This window comes from Betta splendens, chromosome 22 (assembly GCF_900634795.4).
Source record: "Betta splendens chromosome 22, fBetSpl5.4, whole genome shotgun sequence".
Classification (NCBI taxonomy): Eukaryota; Metazoa; Chordata; class Actinopteri; order Anabantiformes; family Osphronemidae; genus Betta; species Betta splendens.
The window spans coordinates 4,799,129-4,819,412 of NC_040900.2; the positions used below are offsets into that span (position 1 = coordinate 4,799,129).

At 50.0% G+C, this 20,284-nt stretch overlaps 1 protein-coding gene and 1 long non-coding RNA gene across 2 annotated transcripts; both read right to left on the reverse strand.

The window, feature by feature from the left end:
* Positions 1–341: 341 nt before the first annotated feature.
* Positions 342–2,595, reverse strand: LOC114848874 (uncharacterized). The gene is made up of 2 exons (XR_003784510.1): positions 2,416–2,595; positions 342–2,058 (listed from the first exon to the last, which is right to left on the reverse strand). It is a non-coding gene; the product is annotated as an uncharacterized LOC114848874 (long non-coding RNA).
* A 7,285-nt stretch (positions 2,596–9,880) lies between these two features.
* msrab (methionine sulfoxide reductase Ab) lies at positions 9,881–17,620 on the reverse strand (the record flags this gene model as incomplete). The annotated part of the gene is made up of 4 exons (XM_055505824.1): positions 9,881–10,653; positions 15,073–15,422; positions 17,321–17,441; positions 17,540–17,620. Coding segments are annotated over 3 exons (294 nt in total), but the record flags the coding sequence as incomplete, so codon positions are not given.
* Between the last annotated feature and the right edge of the window lie 2,664 nt (positions 17,621–20,284).

Consider the following 20,284-nt stretch of genomic DNA (forward strand, 5'->3'; position numbering starts at 1 on the left):
ACACACACACACACACACACACACACACACACACACACACACACACACACGGCTGCTGCATGCAGACACATGCAAAAATATCTGTCCCAATACAAAAATAGGCCTTGAGAGGTTGCACCTGCACCTGTGCCCTGGTCCACACCTACACACAGGTGTCAGGATGTGACACATACACACAGACAGAGAAAGAAAGATAGAAGAGAGGGAGGGGGAAGAACGAGAGCGGGGTGAATCACACTACTGCGGTCGACCAAAAAGCTTTTTCTAGATATCATCTCTGTATTTTGGAGTAAAACCATGAGTGTGATTTTCATTTTTAGACAGACTCTCAGGTTGATGAGTTTAATAAAAAAAAAAAAAAAAAAAGCACAGTACACAATGTTTATTCAGTGAGGGCTCAGTGCTCTATGATATATAATTATATGCTGTATAATAGGGCTGTTTATTCATAATTACGTGTTTGGGGGAGTGGAGAGTGGGTTTAAGCGTGTCATATTGCATACACGAGTGCCTCAAGTGTTTCACTCTGCAACGCACTGTGAGTAGTGTCTGAATGTGCATGTGCATGTCACAGTGAGTCATATCATTGGCTGTGGTATGCCCCTTCTCAAATGGGGCAGAAAGGGGACTAATCACCTCAGCAGCGGCGCGTCTTTAATACTTATATAAATGTATCTGAGTGGGCAGACACATGCATTCATTAACACACCCCCACGCGCCACCAACATACGTGGAACGGATAGAATTTATGGCTTTATTAAAGCCAGTGCTGGCGTGTGTCTTCGGCTGCTGTTCACCTTTATCTGAAGTCTAAAAACGTCTGAGCTCCCACTTTATTCATGAATCCGATCACATTGTTGCACTGGAAGCCAGCCAGTTGCAGTGGAGCGTTCACGTGGGTTCCAACAGTGTATCACAGTGTTTTTTGAGAAACGTCGCCACCCTATGGAAGATGACGGCGGCTGCAGAGCAGCAGACTCATCTCCTTTGACCTTGTTTTATTTTCCTTCTTATGTTTGGTTTATCGTATCGAATGACGCAATCTCACCTTTAATGAAATAACTGTAATAATTGTCATCTATGGAATATTTATTATAATTAGGTTTGAATCGTAAACTCCTCAGAATTAAAAAAAAATACAGATCCACCTTTGAGATAGTTAAATTCTGCATCTGTTTCTATCAAACAATCTCCTGGGGTTTTATTTTACTTCAAATGTGCAGCATATTAAAGCTATTTTTCTATCTATCGTTATAATTTCCTCTGACAATGAGAATGGGGTTCAAGCCAAACACATCCAGTATTCAGCAGCTTGTGCACTTCCATCACCAAAGTCATGACACAGATTCAGCTCTACTTTCTGCGGCGGGTGGAACTTCCTCAAAAAGACGGCGCCTCTTAAATGCTCGGTTTATTCTGCAGTGGATTGGATGTGAACTTTCAACACCTCTAACTAATACAGTAAAGAGTTCCCGCAGCCTAACTAGAAAGCCGGGTGATTGAGTGACAGAAGAAAGCAGCGTCTCTCTCTTTCTGTAGTGCAGCCGGCTTCTGTGGCTCTCTCTGTGGGACAAAGCATCAAAGAGGATCCGCTCTCTTTGAGAACTCCTTAAGACACTTTCACACTTACACTTTTCTAAACACCTTCAGAGAGGTCTTCAAACGCACCAGAAAAAGCACAGCGACACACACAGGCGCACTAAGCACCTCTGACAGATATATCAAAGGTATACCTGCTGCGCTGAGTGGTTTCCTCTGTCTAATAATACAAGCATTCAGTCCTCCCCAGATCAGTGGCTCCCGAGAGCTGACAAAACAACAAGTTCAGGTGCACGGGGACCGTCTGCGGGCAACGAGTCGCTCCCATGCAGCACTGCAGCTTTGCTTTGAGGGGGCGTCTATTGGCGGGGTTCAAGAGGCACAAAACAGGGAATCCAGCCCTTGATCTGGTCGGCTCCGTGCCTCCAGGGCTCCAGGCGCAGAGACTGTTTGATGGGTTCGTTGTTCGGTGTAAAACAACGGGCACAACAGGGCTCGTGGCTTCCTCCTGCTCCGGTGCTGGCGTGAAATGCAAGGGAACAAAAGCCCAGTTAGATGATCTGGTTAACTGGTGCCTGGCATAGACGAGGGAAATAGTTAGCATAATAACTATAATATAACTTTATAATTGATTTACTGCCTTTTTTTTGCTGTAACTTCCAAATGACCACAATCGTGTGTTTTGGGGCGTTTTACTGTCCCCAAGTGGTCAAACAGGGCATTGTTTAGATTTTGAAGGTTTATGGGAACTATACATGGTTAAGTCAAATCAGATAATTCGGCCCTAAAAAAATCAGTTTTGTTTCTCCACTTATTTAGACAGAATGTGTTTTGAAAGCGTTAATAAAGAAGTAAATCCTGTTCCTCTAAACCTACCAAACATGCAGAATGGTGTGTAATGGGAAGTGAAGCCGGTGGACGGCAGCGGGGTAATGTGCAGGTTTGTCCACGTGGAGGCGGTGTGGCACCAGACGTCGGTGTGTGTTGGAGGTGATGCAGTGGAGCCGGTAAATCAAAGCCCCGCGTCCCACAGAGAGGCTGAGGCGGCCGCTGACCCCCACGCAATGTGAAGACTCCATCCTCCCCGCGGGGACGGCGCGGCGCCCCTGAACCGGGCCCCCGCGCTCCACGCAGCAGCACCCCAGCTCCGTGCGCCGTGGCCTAATTAATCAGCCGCCGCCACCGGACCCACGGCAGCGGCGAAGCCTTCAGGCGGAGGACGGGAGAGGACACCGTTTCTAAGAAAAGGCCTGCTATTCCCAGCAAACGTGCACCCCCGCACCACACCCTCGCTCTCCATCCAGCAGCCACAACACAGCAGCCATCTTAGATCTATAAATCAGAATGCATGGCGTCACGCCGCCCAGTATAACCTTATGTGGCTCCGCTTTCTCTCCCCTCACACTGCAGCAGCAGCAGCGGCGGCGGCGGCGGGTAACAACGGTAAAGATGGAGGAGAGAAAAATCAGACGGGAAGGAGGGAACGGACGTCTTAAAGATCGGCGTTCTGATGCTGCGTCTGGAGACAAATCGGTGCTCGTCTCTGCACGTATCTGTGGGACAATGGTTCAGATTTGAGGGTTCAGACGGGCATTTTGGTCAGCGTCAGTGTCGGCACGGTGTGGTTACAGTCGGTGCTTGGTTAAATCTTGGGGGAGGGGATATAAGCCAATACAATGTCCTCATAAATGACAAAAACATGTTTGTGTGTGTGTGTGTGTGTGTGTGTGTGTGTGTGTGTGTGTGTGTGTGTGTGTGTGTGTGTGTGTGTGTGTGTGTGTGTGTGTCCAGGGCCGAGCTCACTCAGCCCAGTCAGCCCTTCTTTTCTTCACGCCTGTCGGAAAGGCTCCCCTGTCAAAGACATGGCTGAGCGGCTGCATCTCTCTCTCTCTCTCTCTCTCTCTCTCTCTCTCTCTCTCTCTCCCTCTCTCCCTCTCTCTCTCTCTCTCCTCTCTCTCTCCCTCTCTCCCATGTGAGCGCGGACCATCGCTTCGTGCTACCAAGTCCTCCCCGCTCTCCAGCCAAGCGAGAGAGCCCCTCTCGCCATCACCACCGCCAGAGAGTCGGCCCCGGGACACAAATAGGACGTGACACCCCAGGAGAGGGTGGAGGTGGAGGAAGAAAGACGAGGAAGAGGAGGAGGAGGAGGAAAGTGCACTCTCTCCTTCCTCATCCCACTGTCTTGTCTCTCCGCCCGTCCCTCTGAAGGCCTAAGGGCTGCAGAGCGGTGGGGAAGAGACGCGCACTGACATAGAGTTTGTGACACTCGATGACTCACGGTGGAGACATTTGAGGAGGGATATGACCTCAATTCAGTGATTTATGTAATCACGCCACAGTCCACTCCTGTTACTGGTGCACGGCCTTCCAGCGTTATCGTCCCCGCTCACCTCCGTCTTTTAGAATTTGAAATGAAAATCCGACACAACTATGTAATCTCCGTTAAAGCGCGATAATTTCGCATCGAGTTCTACGAAACGACACACTGTAAAAAAAAACAAAAAAAAAAACGCCCCATTATGTCGGCGGGGTCCTGCTGATGCACCATGTAACTGCAACTTTCACAGCCTAATTCTGGCCTTTGTGTCACCAACCATCTGTGATTCCCGTCTCTACACGCAGCAGCGATAATATACATTTAAAAAAATAAAGGCTACGGCTGTTAATGCTACATGTACGGAAATTAACATGAAATAATAGATGAATAATATTCGCAGCATTTTAGTAATTTTACACAGTATTTAGTAATGCTAGTAAGCAGTCTGACAAAAGTAGTAGTAAAGACAATTTTAAAATTTATTTTATAGATTAGTTGTTTCATGATTTAATCATCTATAATTATCTTTCAGGTTGTGTATCAGTAAAATCTAGAAAATTTTCTGTAACATTGCCTGCATCATCAAAGGACACAGGGTTCTGCATAATGTTTAATATCTCTGGAAGATTTTATTTTCATATTTTCATCACAGTTTCATTTTAAGTCGCCGCGGCCACAGATGCCAAAAGAAAGTTTGTCTCTGAAACGTAGACAGTGGATTATGAAAGAGCATAAAATTAAAATACCCGGCTCCAAGCGCCGTAAATGAGCCGCTCGCAGTCTGAACAAGGACGAAGATAACAGAAAGGTTTTTTAATGTCTATCTGCACGCGATCCAGCAAATTCTGATAAAACATTCACTGTGGCTGCACACGTGAACGCCGCCGCACATAAAACACACACACACACACACACACACACACACACACACACACACACACACACACACACACACGCACCCGTCGACCTCCTAAAGATGTAAATACACTGCTGCTAAGCTGACAGTCAGACTGGAAACACAGGGACCGGCCTGACATGATACCTATCGACCAGTCCTTGCCCTCGATGACCTCGGTGAGAGAGCGCGGGCGAGCGAGGCAGTGGCGAAGGAGGAAAAGGAGAGGCGGCCGACGCGCAGAGAGGGATGGAGGGAAATAAAGTAAGCGCCGATCAGACTAAACCAGCACGACCTGACATCTGCAGACACGGGTCTGCGTCTTCGCTCGCGCCCTGTTCTGTGCAACTCTTCCTCCTTCAGCGCAGGTCAGGCGTCCATTTTAGTTGGGCTCCCCTCATTTTGTGAGCGCGGGAGCCAACACTCCTACAGTTCTGAGGGGGAAGGACGTCTCCAAGCGAAGGCGCTGCACGCCCCAACATATTTTCGCGTTGCTTATGTTTTTTTTTTTTTTTTTTTTTTTTGTTTTCCCGACCAGACAAAGTAGCTCCACATCTGAAGATCCTGGTGAGAATCCCTTCATGTAGTGAAAACCCACTCGACAACATCCAACTCACCCGCGGACGTTTGCCTCCTGGCACTTTTTAAAAAATAAGTATTTTCAGGTAGAATGTAGCGCTTTGATTTTTTTCTATTATTTCTAATCTGTTTTGTAGCCACATAAGCACGATATCTGGCTCGTAATATTTGGGGCAAATCTGACTTTTGAAGAGTTTCCAAAAAACGCGAGCTGTGAGCTCCAATGTCTCGAAGCCCGATTACAAAACGCGCTGATGATGCGCCCCGTTCGAACAACCCCCGGGCTTCTCCCCGAGTCTTCCAGCCTAAATGTCCCCCCCCCACCTCCTTTTTTTTCTCCATCCATCATCTGAACCTCCCCACCCCATGTCCCCCTTTCAAGCTCATTAAGTTAGGATGCCTTATCAGAGGGCACATTCACCCCTCCGAGGCCCGGCGCGCACGCGTGTGCACGAACACAATGTTGGAGCTGGCTTGATAAAGCCTATTGTTCATACATGCGCATGCACGCACGCACACAACCCCCCCCCCCCTCTCGTTTTTTCACATTTCTCTCCAAACCCTAACCCATGTCTCACCCACCCCGCCGCCACCGCCGTGCACTCTCCTCCTAATCAACTCTTCCCATCCCTTCCTCTCACCCCCCCCCCCCCAGCCCCCGCTCCCTCACCCGACTCTGGAGAGACACGTTTTAGCAGGAAGGGAGGAGAGCGGGAGAGGGAGAGATGGGGGAGACCGAGGGAGAGACAGGGATGCACTCCCCCTTTCTGCTCCGCTGCCACAGCGGCTTGGCTACAGAAGCCTTTGATGTTCTGCAAATTTCAAATTTCATTATAGAAAACCCCCTTCTTCCCCCCCACCCTCTCCTCCCCCTCTCTGCTCTTGCGCTTAAACAAGCTTTTCTGCCTCCCCCCCCCCCCCCCCACACACACACACCATTGCTGAAGTTAAGAAACTGAAAGCCCTGCAGAAGAGACTCTTCGTATGGGTTAATTATTCATTGGGTTGTGCGTGTATGTGCCAAATGTGTGTGTGTGTGTGTGTGTGTGTGTGTCATGGGGCTGGCAGTGGGGTTGAATCTGGATTTTGTGATGCCTGTCTTATCTCCAGTTGTCTTAGATCGCCTCCGCCCACTCCCTCTTGTCACTCCAACGTGCCCTCGCTCCTCCTGATGGCGAGCATCGCCCCCTTTTTATTCGGACGGCGCAGGCGTTCATTCGCAGCGTTCCTGAGACTCGGCGCCGGCGCGGCGACCATTTCAGGGCAGCGAGCCGCCATTTTGGTTCAGAGCTTTGTCAGTCGCTCTGAGACGGCACGCGTCCCAGTGGCCCTCGGATGAAACCGGGGCGGCTCTGAAGTGGCTGACAGATCGGCGGTGTCAGCAGTGCTGGTGGGGGGGGGGAGGGGGAGAGGAGGAAGAGGAAAGGCTCTCGTTGCCGTTTCTCCTCTGGATGTTTGCAAACCGCTGAAGGCTCTTCGCTTTTCTCAGACATGAACTCAACAGAAACGCGGCCATGGCGGCGTTGTTCTGCTGCAGTATTAACATCCACCCTCGCTCGCGACGCCTCGGTTCCCTGCTGCTCTTTGGGCCCAGGTGAAGGTTTAGTGCTGTTCCGACCCACAGGCGGCACCAGCTGTGATCTTGTGCTCGTGCTCTGGTCTGTTTCTACCCTCTCCTGGTCCCAGCTGCCACCTCCCTCTCACCTCTGACCCCAGCCCAACGTCAAGGTTGGAAAGGTTGTCGTCATGGCAACATGACTAACCCCCCTCCCCCCTCCCGTGGCCTTTGACTACTGACCCCAGGAGGCCTAAGCAACCATGACAATTATAATTTGCTCCCCTTTGCCCCCGCCGCCGCTGGGTCCACGCACATCCGTCAAAGGCGCGTGGAGGAGACCCAACAGCAGCGAAGGACCAACGGCCGGACGGAGGGACGGACAGATGGACGCGGGAACAAAAGGGGGACGCGTGCGCCGGTTCAGAAGTGCGCTTGGGCGACCTATCGACCGGCTTCCTGCCTTTCAGTTTCAGGAGGGCGTCGCTGATTGGGTGCAGACGGGGGAGCAACTCCACGGAGGCGGCTCTGCTTAACTAAAGGGCATCGGACTCTGAAGGGGTCACCGGCTCAGAGGCCGGCCTTGGATTATGAGATCTGACCCAGAACCGACGTGTGGACGTGACACCTCGGCGTCGGACCTGCTCCCGGTGGACGTGGACCGCCGCAGCCAGCGTCAGTCGCATCATTCACGAAGCCTGAAGCGGAGAGGAAATGGAAGACGGCTGAAGATTGAGGGTTTCATTAAGGGGCCGGCGCTGTGTGGGCCCGTGTGGGCCGCTGCATTCTCCTCCGTTGTCATCGCGCGGCACCGTCAACCTTTTCATCAGCTTTACATCAGTGTGTGTTGGACTGGAAGCCAAAACAGCCGTTTGTGTTGTTTAGCGGCGCTGGCATCCGTGTACGTCTCCCACTCAGCCTTTGTTACTGAGGAGCGTGAAACCAAATCAGCACATTGTCCCGGGTCGCGGGCCGGGCCGAGTCACATATCTGTTCTTCCAGCTCGTATCAACCATTGCTCATTTGATTCGCCCCCTTTTTTTACTGCAAAATGTCTCTTTGTCAGTCAACATACATGTGGACTGAGAGTCACTCTAAAACCTGAGGCCTCTCAGACAGAAGATGAGGGAAGCGAAGGAGCTCATCCTGTTCTTCACCTCATTTTCCAGTTACTTGAGGCTGTAGATACTGAGTCATCGCCTTCTGAAGCCCATATGTCAGTTCAAGTCACCTACCTATTGCTCTTAATGCCGCGTTCTATTATTATTATTATTATTATTATTATTATTATTATTATTATTATTATTATTATTATTATTATTATTATTATTATTATTTAGACAGAGTGTGCAAACAGACCTGACACCTCCCTGACACAGTGATGTGAGCATCTCGTTCCCCTTAGATTAAACGCTACCTTACATCACAGTGTCGCAACCTATCGGCGACGCGCTCTGTTCGGATATAATGGCTGTAAGTGTTCGTCAGGTCCTCATTCAAATCGGAGGAGACAAGTAGACGTCGCCGGCTCTCTGACACACACTGAGTAAACGCTCTGTAACTAGCGTTGCCGCCCGGGAGAATTTGCTTCACTGAAAATTTACTTATTAAAACGCCCGCGTGGCTCCAAATACAGGAAACGCTGCTGCTAGAAAGCATCTGGATGAGATGGAGTTGTCTAAAAGGCCGTGGCCACCTCATCCTTTTTATAAATGACCAAATCATTACATGAAACAGGCTGTGCCTAATAAAAGGGCCAGCTGCTAGCATTGAAGCCACAGTGAAGCCTCCTCTCCAGCTCTGCAGTGCTGGAGCTTGGCCATCGTGCCCCCAGTGCTGCTGTTCAGCGACAAGGCTAATGGTGGCCTCGCCGTCAAAGGCCACCGAGCTACTTCACCACTGGCTGGCCACGAGAGCCTTGGCTCTGATTGGCTGGCTGGCAGCACCGCTGTTCCCCTTGACCTTCCCCGCGGGCCCCAAGGGTCCAAGCAGCCAAGCCACACACAGTAAAACCTAAATACACCTGAGAGGGACGGTGGGGGCCGAATACGTGCATTAAACTAATGCATTTGAAAGTTGAATGTTAATCATCATATGTGACTGTGGAACTTTAATGTATCACCTACATAAACTGTGAGACGATATTGAACAGAGAGGAAGAACTAAGAGCACTAATGGCAGTCTCCAACACAAAGACAATTAAGATTCACCACATCTTCAGGTCAGAGACCTCCACCGGCATTTGTTACGTCCTAATCGAAACATTAACATCACCCAAAACATCACTCTAGCTCCTGGTTCTACCAACTCCAATAAACCTCTGTACGCAGTCAGTGCTCAAATCAACAAATACCACCCAAAAAGTCTGCGGCTGCGGCGGCGGGCGCCGTTCTCCGCTCTCCGCTCTCCATTTTTAACAGCCCCCTTCGTTATTTTCCCCATCCATCAAAGGCGGCAGTAATTATTAATGAGAGCCTCCCTGTTCTCTCTGCATTATGCATGAGAGCCTTGCTTCTGAAAGCAGAGGGGAGTGGGGGGTGGGCCGGGGGGGAGGGGCCACGGCTCCCGCACGCACACGCGCAGGGTCGATGACCTACGCCCACAGAGCCAAAAATATTAATTAATGGCTCCCCCCGAAATCAGATCATTTGAAAGTAGCCCCCTTACCACAAATGAAAGCAAGAGGAATAAGTGGAAGGGTGAGGGGGGGACGGGGGGCTCTCTCTCTCCAGCAGACTCCCATGCACACGCTTGTTTTCGGGGGCTTGTTGTGTTCAAACCCGCCGAGGTTTCTTGCAAGTCTGTAAAATCTCTTCCAGTGTTTACAGGAGAAAAATGGCTCCACTCAGCGCGTCCCTGCTGGTGCAGCGGATAAAAGCTTTCCGTTTCCCCCACTTCCACCTCCACCTTCCGTCCCTCCCCTTCTGCAGCCCAGCCGCTTCCCCCCCCTTGCCCCACATCTGCCCCGTGTCCCCGTTTAACGCGTGTACGCGGACGGAGTGGACGCACGAAATGAGCGAGACGTTCAGCTGGAAGCAAAAAGAAAAATAATGTAATCGGATCAAATGGGCGGTAAAACGAGGCGAGGAGGGAGGAGAGGGATGATGGAGAAATTACAGGTGGAGGAGCGAGGGCACTGATCCCATGCGTGTCCCTTTCTTGCTGCCCTCTTCGGATCCAGCGGTCTGACCCCTGCGCCCCCCGGGCTTCTTTTACACAACGCTCCTCCATCCGCTAACAGCTGTAAAAGCTGAGGCGAGACTCACCTCTCCACCTCTTTATGCACCGTGCCCGCTTCCCTTCCCTCTTTTTCTCCAGCTCTCTCGCTGCCTCTGTATTTCAGAAGGGCAGTCGGCACTCGACTAGATGTAAATAAGGGAAGACTGCAAATGAGGAGAGCAAAAAAAAATAAATAAATCCGTTTAATTACACAGATGAAAGAAAAACAAACATTTCGGCAGTAAAGCTATTGTCAGTGTCCGCAATTAAGAAATGTTTCTGCATAATTGGTGACTTTCTGCATTGTTCTGAGTGTTGGGGGGAAATATTTGAAGTGAATTCAGAATTATTGCACTTGGCAGGACGTGCCAATTAGACTGCAGCAGAATTAGCACTAATGAACAATCTAATGTAATTATTCTCCGGCTTCTTATTTTGCCTCTTCACTCCGAAACCTCACCTCGCTCTGGCATTTACATCATCACCGCAAGTACAGAGATATCGACGGAGCTTATTAGGCATTGGTGACCATTGGTGTCTCACCAGCTTCTGTGGAGGAAAGAAAGAGAGGAAGGAATGGGAGAAATTCAATTCTTCGTAGCGGCAGTTTTCCCCGTGTGCGTGCGTGATAGTATTCAGGGTTGCGCCGTGCCCCGCGGTCTCGTTACGACTGTGTGCGTGCCAGCAGAGCCCTCTCCTCCTCTCCTCTCTCAGCTGCTATTTTTGCCCTATTCTTATGTAAGCTGCTCCTGACGCGCTGGAGACAGAGGCAGAGTACAGAGCTGGGATGGTGAAAGCATCCCCAGCGGATGCACACACACACACACACACACACACACACACACACACACACACACGCACACACGCACACACGCACACACACGCACACACGCACACACGCGCACACACGCACACACGCACACACGCACGCACACACGCACACACACACACACACGCACACACTACACCACCACTACACACCACACCACACACACACACACACACACACACACACACACACACACACACACACACACACACACACACACCCTCGTATGCACGTGTAAACACACCCTCGCGCATAAACAAACACTCTATGTATATGCCATATACAGAGCAAAACAGAGAGTGATGTGACAGACGCTCAGGCAACCAACAGCAAACTGCACCTCAGCAATAAACCTGCTCATGTGGGTCTATGATTCTAAGGTTATTCACGCGTTTGGAGACGACTGTAAAAACTCTTTTCTATTTAAATAAAAAAAAGAAACCCATTTCGTTCCTCTCCTTAGGCTCCATGTTCTCTACTGGAACGTGACCACTTCACGGTCCTGACAGAGAACTGCAGCGTGGCCCTTGAACTTCTCTTTCTAGTCGTATCTAAATCTGAAAAGTTGAGCTTGTGCTCACGTGTCGATGGTGAAGAAAGAAATCCTCTATTCCAATAAATTTCAGTGTTTTATATCAGTAATATTGCTGCAATTTCTGGCTCAGATTCATTTTTTTATTTTCTTGCAGGTAAAATACTAACAGTAAGTTTCTGTCCTACTCCTTTATACTTATTGCTACCTATACCTAAAATTTCTCCCTCGTTTCATTTTGTTTCACATTGCTCCCATATTTTCATTTCATTATTCCCATGAAAGCTCAAAATACATGCATATAATGCTAATAAAAAAGTGTCCTATGAACAAAAACGACTTCTTATAACCTTTAACATGTAATGTAATCAAATAGATATGCAGACCCCCCCCCAGCACACTCCCCTGCTGCACACACGTGCCACAATCTCCATAAATTAGGGCTGTCAGGGTGTGCACGGGCGTAATAACTGACACCTGGTAATGAGCAGGCCTATCTCAGCCAACCAGAGGAGAGACAGGGGTGCTGGGTTAGGAGTGTGGGGGTGGCAGGGGTCACAAGTCAGGGGTCAAGGTCAGCTCCTGTGGGCTTTGGCTTTAGTCATAGGCGCACCCCTAAATTGAAGGATGTGGTGACACTGGGGGACCCCAACGGGGAATTGGCGTGTGTCACAGCCAGCTGGGCTGCAGATATTATAGGAGTGGAATAATGATGCTCATTTCAGCAACCGCCACCAGCATGACTTAGCAGATGGACGGCTGCTTGATTTGTGTCTGTTTTGCCATCTCATTCTTCTCCTTGTGTGCAAAATGTGTGAGGTGATTTTTGTTGATTAGGTCCAAGCAGATAAGTGACTACACAAAACACTATCTGTTTTATTATATATATATATATATTGTTTGTATAAATATTGTTTTTAAAAAATCTATGGAAATAAAATAACCATCAAACCCTGCTTGATGAACCTATAACATATCTATATTCAACTCTGTGGCCCCATTAGTGTCTGTATGTATGTGAACATGCTATCATATGAGGATAGCTGCGTCGGCCATCTTAGTTGTGCATTTGTGTCTATCAGTGTATGCCTGTGATGCCTGTTCACTGACGCAGCATCAGCAGCCCACACCATAAATACTGCATGGCCTCAAAAAAATAGAGGATGTAGGGAACGAGGGGCGAGGAAGGGAAGAGGAGGAAAAGAAGCGAGGAGGAAATAAAGAGGAGGGGAAAAGCCTTGGTTGTGAAGATGAAGGGTGGCAGAGGTGGAGATGGGAACAGAGGGAAAAGATGGGAGAGCGCGGAGAAAAGGGGGGGAAGGGAGGACGAGGAGCTGAGAGTGACTAAGAGATAAAAGAGGAGTGAGTGGATGCAAGTGTGTTGTGTGATGAGCGCACGGCCTCAGGGAGCGGTCGACTCACTGCGCTGCTCTGCGGATGTGCTCTCGGGCCGTTTGCTCACTTATTCGCCCCTTTGCTCCACTCAGTGCAAAGAGGACAGGGCCCTTTGTGTGTGTGTGTGTGTGTGTGTGTGTGTGTGTGTGTGTGTGTGTGTGTGTGTGTGTGTGTGTGCACGCATGGGGAATGGGTGGTTGCAGGTGAAACAGGGGAATAAGAGACAGGAAAAAGCGGAACTGGCAGAAATGTGGAAAGAGATGTAAAGGGTGGAAAATCACAAAGAGGCAGACGAGGAACCAGGAACGCGTTTAAATAGGTTAAATTGCTAAAAAAAACAAAACCACATGGATTAGTTACAGGTACTCGGAGCCGGGACTGGGGCCTGCAGGGGCCATCCAACACGGAAGCATCCAGTGAACAGAGACGCGCCACTGGTGCAGCCGTGTGCCGGCGCCGCATACGCTCTGCCTACTCACGTGTGTGCACAAGCGGCGTGAAGCGCTCTGTGAGTAGCCATAATGAGCACTTGTGCATAATGTGACGCGAGCGCGACGCTTGTGTATGGAAATGCGCGCGTGGTCGCAACACGGTGTAAAAGAAGAGAACGGCGAGGCGCCGATTCGAAGTGCATCGGAGCGCGCCTCAAACGGCGCTTCCGCCGCCCTCTGACACGCAGAGGTTGCCTGGTTGAGTCGCCTCCGACGTGGCCTTAGCTGTGAAGCTACGCTACCCATGACTTGTGACAACGCAGGCATAAGAAACTTATAACGTGGGAGCATGTAGGATGGGGGGGTCTTTATGCAACATCCCAGGGAAGCCGGCAGATCGAGACTAGCGTTGCTGAATATGGAAAGAGGGCACACAGCAAAGGCTGCTGGGAGTTTCTGATTGGCTGCTAATGTTGCTATCCAGGCCAGGATTGGTGGAGCTGACGCAGCCCGACATCACGTTGTCGGGACTAAACCCTTTTGAACTGAGGCAAAACGGAGAGGCACAGATCTCAAAACACATGCGCGCACACACACATTAAAGGGAAGTATGAGAAACCGAGCGCCTATGTCTATACATGACAGCTCCGCACGCATATACCACACATATAAATATATGTATATATATAAATGATAAACCAGGACGATCTGCGCTGATACATGACACATCCAAACGTTCGTCGCCTCCATGCGTGACGATCTTTGGTGAATCTGCGCGCAGGAGCAAACTTCCTTTAATTTCGCCATTCTCTTCGAAGCCTCGCTCGAAGGTGGACGGAATAAATTGGAGGTTAAGCACGCGTGAAGGCACAGCCAGCGGGCCCCCTTTCCACCACTCCACGCCACATTTGTCAAATCACAGAAAAATTTCTGCTGCACGTGAACCCAGAATTGGAGGAGAGAGGCGGCGGCGGGATTCGCATGTGAGGCACGCACACTCGCAGAAAAAAATAAAATAAATAAATATATATATACATAAAGTTTTTACATTTACGTTTGTGGTCATTTAAAAAAACATCGTGGAGAGCATTGACCATGAGCTGCATGCTATTAATAAAACATAAGATGAGACACGGCGGTGAGTCAGGGGAAATGCATGACTACTTCTTTGGCCTCAGTGCCTTTGCCCCCACGGCGTCGGCTCCACTGCGCTTGTGCCTTTGCCAGGAGTAAGATGCGTCTCCGGCTACGATGAGCGGCGGAAGGATCTCCTCTAACGTGGCAGTCAGATGAACATCAGCGCTCAGTGGTGTCTCCTGTTCCTGAGCAAACCTGCCTTTCGCTGAGGTGGAGCGTCCAGAGACGTCTGTAGACCAAACAGGGCTGAGGCCCAAACTATTTAGGTCACAGAGCTGTAATGACAGATCTGACACATTCGATGTCTCTAAGCCTGTTTTCAGACGGAGGGTCCGGTTTTGTGGACCTAACTTGTGGCCCCCCTCCCTGCTGCAGCCCATTCTTCTCGATGCATTAACGTTCTTGCATCACCTCCTCCAGCGAGCACGGAAAACAAGAGTGCAAAAGACCTGAAGAGATGAGAAATGTGTGTGTGTGTGTGTGTGTGTGTGTGTGTGTGTGTGGGGAGAGACTAAATAGTATGAAGGTAATCAGAGGCCAACTGCATCACCAACCTAAGCCTTGGATGTATTTGGCTACAACGCAACGCTATAAGTACAATTCCACTGTCAGCTTCAGAAATGCCATCAAGGAAATGAACTCACCTATGAAAAAGACAAGCAGTGAAATCTAAGCTTGTTGGGGCCTGAACGCCACACCGGTGTGTTGCTATGGATGGCTGGATCTCAGACACATTAACAGTGTCTGGCATTGACTTGCACCCAGGAGACCTCCCCCACCGCATCGCGCAGGCACACACGTCTGGGCATCGTACTTCTGCTCTAATACTTCCCGTGCCCCTTGGGTCGACCCCATTTGACGGCGACTCTTCGGGTTGGGGCGACTGCACGACGTTGGGGCCGCTACCTTGTGTGGTAGCGCTGGAGCAGCTCCTCGAGGCTGATGTCCAGAGGGGAAAAGACCACCCCCTCCACCTCAGGGTGACCCGTCAGACCTAGAGGAGAAAAGTATGGATTCACGATTAAATACTGTACCTTATGAACCATAGCTTATGAACAAGCACAAGCACAATAGGAGGGAGGGCTTAGGCTTAGACAGGGGGAGTCCGTAAGGTAAAGGTTGGAGCTTATGGTGCCGGTTCCTGAAAGCACACAGACGCTCGGTCGTGTCTGCAGCTGCCAGGACGCCAAAGCTTCAACAAGCTGCCTGCAGGCATTCTGAGGCCGGGGGAGGCTTGAGGTCTCGCATGCAGGAGCAGGTACCAGGTACGGGTACACATGAGTGGAAAAAAGGCCTCACCCCTCAGGTAAACGTACAGTAAACCCATGCTAAACGTGAAGCCAGAGGAGTCCGTTTAGGATCGTGTTCACAATAATAGCAACGAGCGACGTGCCCACACGAATAGATGCATCAGGTGCATTTCAGACAATCGCGGAAAAGATGCCAAATATATGCATCTGGCCCCAGACCCACTTTTTGTCTCCGACTGACACTCAACGCACCCAGAGGATCAACCTGTGCCAAATAAACAGCCATGTTTAAACAGTTGTTGCCTGAATGGAAGTGGGCTCCGTCCTCAGCGACCGAGGACCCCAAACATTTAAACAGAGCAGAAAATCGTGCTGCACAACAATTTCAATTGTCCTGCTTGCTAATAGCATCTGCTCATCTGTGTCCTGTGTCCTACCAACCAAGCCTCGACTGCACTTGAACCTCCCATAGTGTGTTAGATATTCACCTATCTGCCTTTTCTACTATCCCTTCCTGACTCTGCTGACAGATCCATCATCCCCTCCTTTCTGTCCGTCCCTCCGTCTGTCTGTCCGTCCGTCCGTCCGTCCGGCCAGCTGTCTGTCTTGCCCTGGCTGTGTTGACAGCTCCTCGGTCTCGGTCTCGTCGCAGTGTTCTGCTCCGTCATGGCCACTGGAGCGACGCCTGCACTCTCTCAGTCGACGGACAGGCAACCACTCTTTCCCCGCAGTTTTGCTCAAAATTTTCCTCTCCCTTCAAAAGTTTATTTTACTCGGTCCCTTGCTTGCCGCAGCTCAATCGCTGTCATCCGTCTCCATCTCCATCCTCCTCCATAGCTGACCATCTTGTTGCTTGGCAGCTGACAGAAAGAAAGACTGAAAGGCTGATAGATAGGAAACATAAAATCCCTTGAAGGGCTCTGCTCAGAAAATCTGCCAGCAAAGCCCAAAGCATCTCTTCCCTCCTCTCCACGTCCCCCATGCTGCGCCGGTACCTAGGCTCAACGCCTTCCTGTGTGGATGTGCCCTCACATTGCACATCTTATGACTCCTAAAATGCAAGACAGCCTAGACGTCTTCATTTGAATTATATATCAATGGCCTAGATGATCTACTTGAATTACACGAAGAGGAAGACAGAACGAAAGAACTTCAGAGGCGCAGACAGTTGGCCAAACATTTTAAAATGTCTTTTGATAGCAAATACACAGAATTCAAGCTTCTATCGTCAACACTGCCTTTGCCAACCCCATAGTTTTGGGGGAAGACCGTTGATGGCGCTTCGTGCACACTAACCACTATTGGCAAAAAAATGCTGCAGCACAGCACAGAGCCCAATCCTTACAAGTAGGTCATGGTGGTGTGGGGATGGGGGGGTTGGTGCAGCCCATCTGGAGCAGTGCATTCTGAGTAGATGACTGCAGATGAAGGGAAGGCTGCGAGAAGATGAGAGTGCTGTACTTAAAACACCCTTTCTGGCTGCGTTTCATTTTCCTTTCCCTCTTGAACCTTGACTCATCTTACAGAGAAATGTCCTGCCGACTCATTTCACCTCAGAAGAAGGAGGCAGCTTAACTGTGCCGCATAATTCAAAGCGGAGCATGTGGAGAGGTGCAAAACCATGGAGGGGAATGTGTGATACCTGTGCAGACCTCGAGGTATGTGGGGTTGGGGTTAAAGCCGCCAGCGTAGCCCACCTGGGTGGAGAAGACCCCTGGAAGCCGCCAGAAACGCCTCTCAGCTCCCCAGAAACCTCCCATACCTCAATAAGATGACAACACTCCCAGTTCACCACCAACGTCTTAATGATAACAAACCAGTAGCAGAGGCTTCCACTGAGATTTGATCCAGTGGTCTCATCAAACATAATGTTCTCCATGTCTTTCGGAAAAGGCTCCACAGTGGGATTCCCATTGGTCGCATGACGTCGCATCAACACAATGTTTTTTAACAGTACAAATTACAGTATAGAAGCAGAGAAGCCCCTTAGCAGCTTTAACTAGGCCTCATTGGTCTGCACTTGGTTAAAGGCTGACCCAGGCCAGCGGATCAGAGCGAGAGGCTTCTGCGTTGGAAGACATTTAAGAGATTACATGGCTTTGACTGCTGTTCTATCCCTGCTGTCCTTACCTCAATACCCACAATTAAACACAATCTCACAGCAACTTCCTGATCGCGCTCGCTTACTTGGACTTCATGTAGTTCGGACTAGACTGTACATGAAGGCCTACGGTTAGGAGCCACACAGGAGCTGATGACAATGCATTAATGGTGCACTTCCACATAACCTTGCATGCAAGGGAGGGCCCCTCTAGTTGGTCCAGCGTTAGCCTAATCTTTGCCGTGTTAAAAATAACCAGTAAGTCAAACAAACTGGAGTGCTGAGAGGTGGCAGGGGAGGGAGGGAGTAAGGGGGGTGGGGTGGGGGTATACGCCACTGCCAACTGTGCTGCGTGGAATTAGAGCGCTAAAAACGAAGTGTGTGTGTGTGTGTGTGTGTGTGTGTGTGTGTGTGTGTGTGTGTGTGTGTGTGTGTGTGTGTGTGTGTGTGTGTGTGTGTGTGTGTGTGTGTGTGTGACCCACAGATGTGTGAGGAGGATTAGGGTTTAAGAAGACTGAGATGACTTAGCGTCTAAATCTCCACTAAGCAAGGCTGGTTTTTACTGCAACCACTAATATTAGTCTACAGATAAACAGGCCGCAGGGTACACTAAGAGCTTAGGCGCAAACCAATAATGGATGCCTGCACAAAGTTCACTTGGCCGCACAGAAATGCGATGTGTGACATTGACCTGAATACAAACGATCTCTAATCTGATACAAACATAATGGTTTTCATTTCCCAGATAGGTCCGGGATGATCTCTAACTGTGACCAACAGCCACCTGCGATTTATTTCAGACTTAAAGTGATTACTGTAAAACCGCACGGCGCAGCAGCACTGAAAAGGAAACGCTTTGCCGCACCGGGACCCTGGAAGATTAACAAGTGTTTTGAAGAATGTAGAAGGCAAAGGGCGACGGAGCAGCACTCAAGCTGATAACGGCTGCCTTGGTGTGCCACCTTAAGGGGACTGTTTGATATTAGACAAAACAGTTTGTTTTCCTGTGCGGTAACAGATTGCAGAAGCATAAAGGACTCCTGAAATGTCACAGAGGCCTTGCTGCCCTGAGGCTGTCCACTCCTTGCCCTCCTGTTGTGTGACAGTTCTGTCTTTTAGCAGCAGGCTGTTTGTTGCTACCGGGTCAAGTCCATGGGCACAGTCAGCCGCAATCAAAGTGTATCTGTGTCACTGACTGTACCAGCTAAATATCCTCAACGTGCGGGGGGTGAGTCAGCGTGAGGGAAGGCAGTAGAAGTCCTCTTGCAGCTTTCTGTGGATTTCTCTGCTCGTTCTCGCCCTCTTGTCCTTCGTTTCTAGCCAGAGATAAAAAAAAAAATGAAAAAGTACTGAAGTTGTCAAAAGATAAAAAGTGTAAATGAGGAGGTCAGAGAGGCAAGTGTGTGCGATGAAGGGAGAGGGGTGGAGGGAGGAAAGATCATCCTGCCAAAACAATAAAAGAAGTAAATAGCCAGTGAGAAGCAACAGATGAGGGTAGTGAAGGATTCTTCTGGCTTCCAGACCACCGTGCCTTTGGGCACTATATAAAAAGACCCAGCACTTCAGCCAAGAGAGAAAACAAACAAGCAAATAAACAAACAAAACAAAAGTGAGAGGTAAAAAACGAAGACAGCCAAGAACACGCCAACACAACACTGTCCAGAGAAGCCAACGCCGAGCCAAACTCCTGCACCCTCTCGCCCCTCTCTGCTTTATTAACTTCACACTCTCCTCCTCACCACTTCCCATCAGCCCTCACTTACAAAGACGCGAGCGCCGGCGAGAACTCAATCAGCCACGCAGCCGTCCGCACACCAGCCAAGCGGCCGGCCAAACAACCTCTGCTGTGGGTTTTACTCCCATGGAGCAGCTGGCAGAGGTCCAGACAGTGCCAGGCTGGCTCCTTTCACTGTGGCAAGCCCAGCGTTCCCCCCCACCAGCCCCGCGCCCACACCCCCATTCTGCCAGAATTACCCCACCTAACACACACAGGCACAGAGAAAGAACTGGCTGAATACCCTCACTACGCTGCCTCTCCACGCCAGCAAAAGAAAGAACAGAGCGCGACCAAAAACAAGTAGGGAGGGCGGCTGGCTGTGGTCACAAAAGAAGAAAACAGGATTCGTGAAGAGGATTTTTTTTCTCCAACTTGGACGAGATATGGGCGTAATGTCTTTGCGCGTCTTTGTTTGAGGATATCTGAAAAGCGCAGATCAAGTCGCACAGTGCAGCAGGAGTGGAGTGGAATACTCTTGGTCACCGTTTGTTGCCATTAGCTTGGTGCTTGCGGGCGGCTGGATCAGAACCAAAACGCCGGACCCGGCGTGGCGCCACTCTGCGCGCGTCGTCGTTACCATCCGTCAAAGACGCAACAAGCTGTTGCTTTGCGGATAATGACGCCTCGTTTCGGGGAGCATTTGGCGCGGTACGCCCCCGGGTTCTACCAGCGCTCCCGTGTTTCTCACCCAGATAACTGGAGTCCAAGTGCTGCTGCCCCCTCGTGCA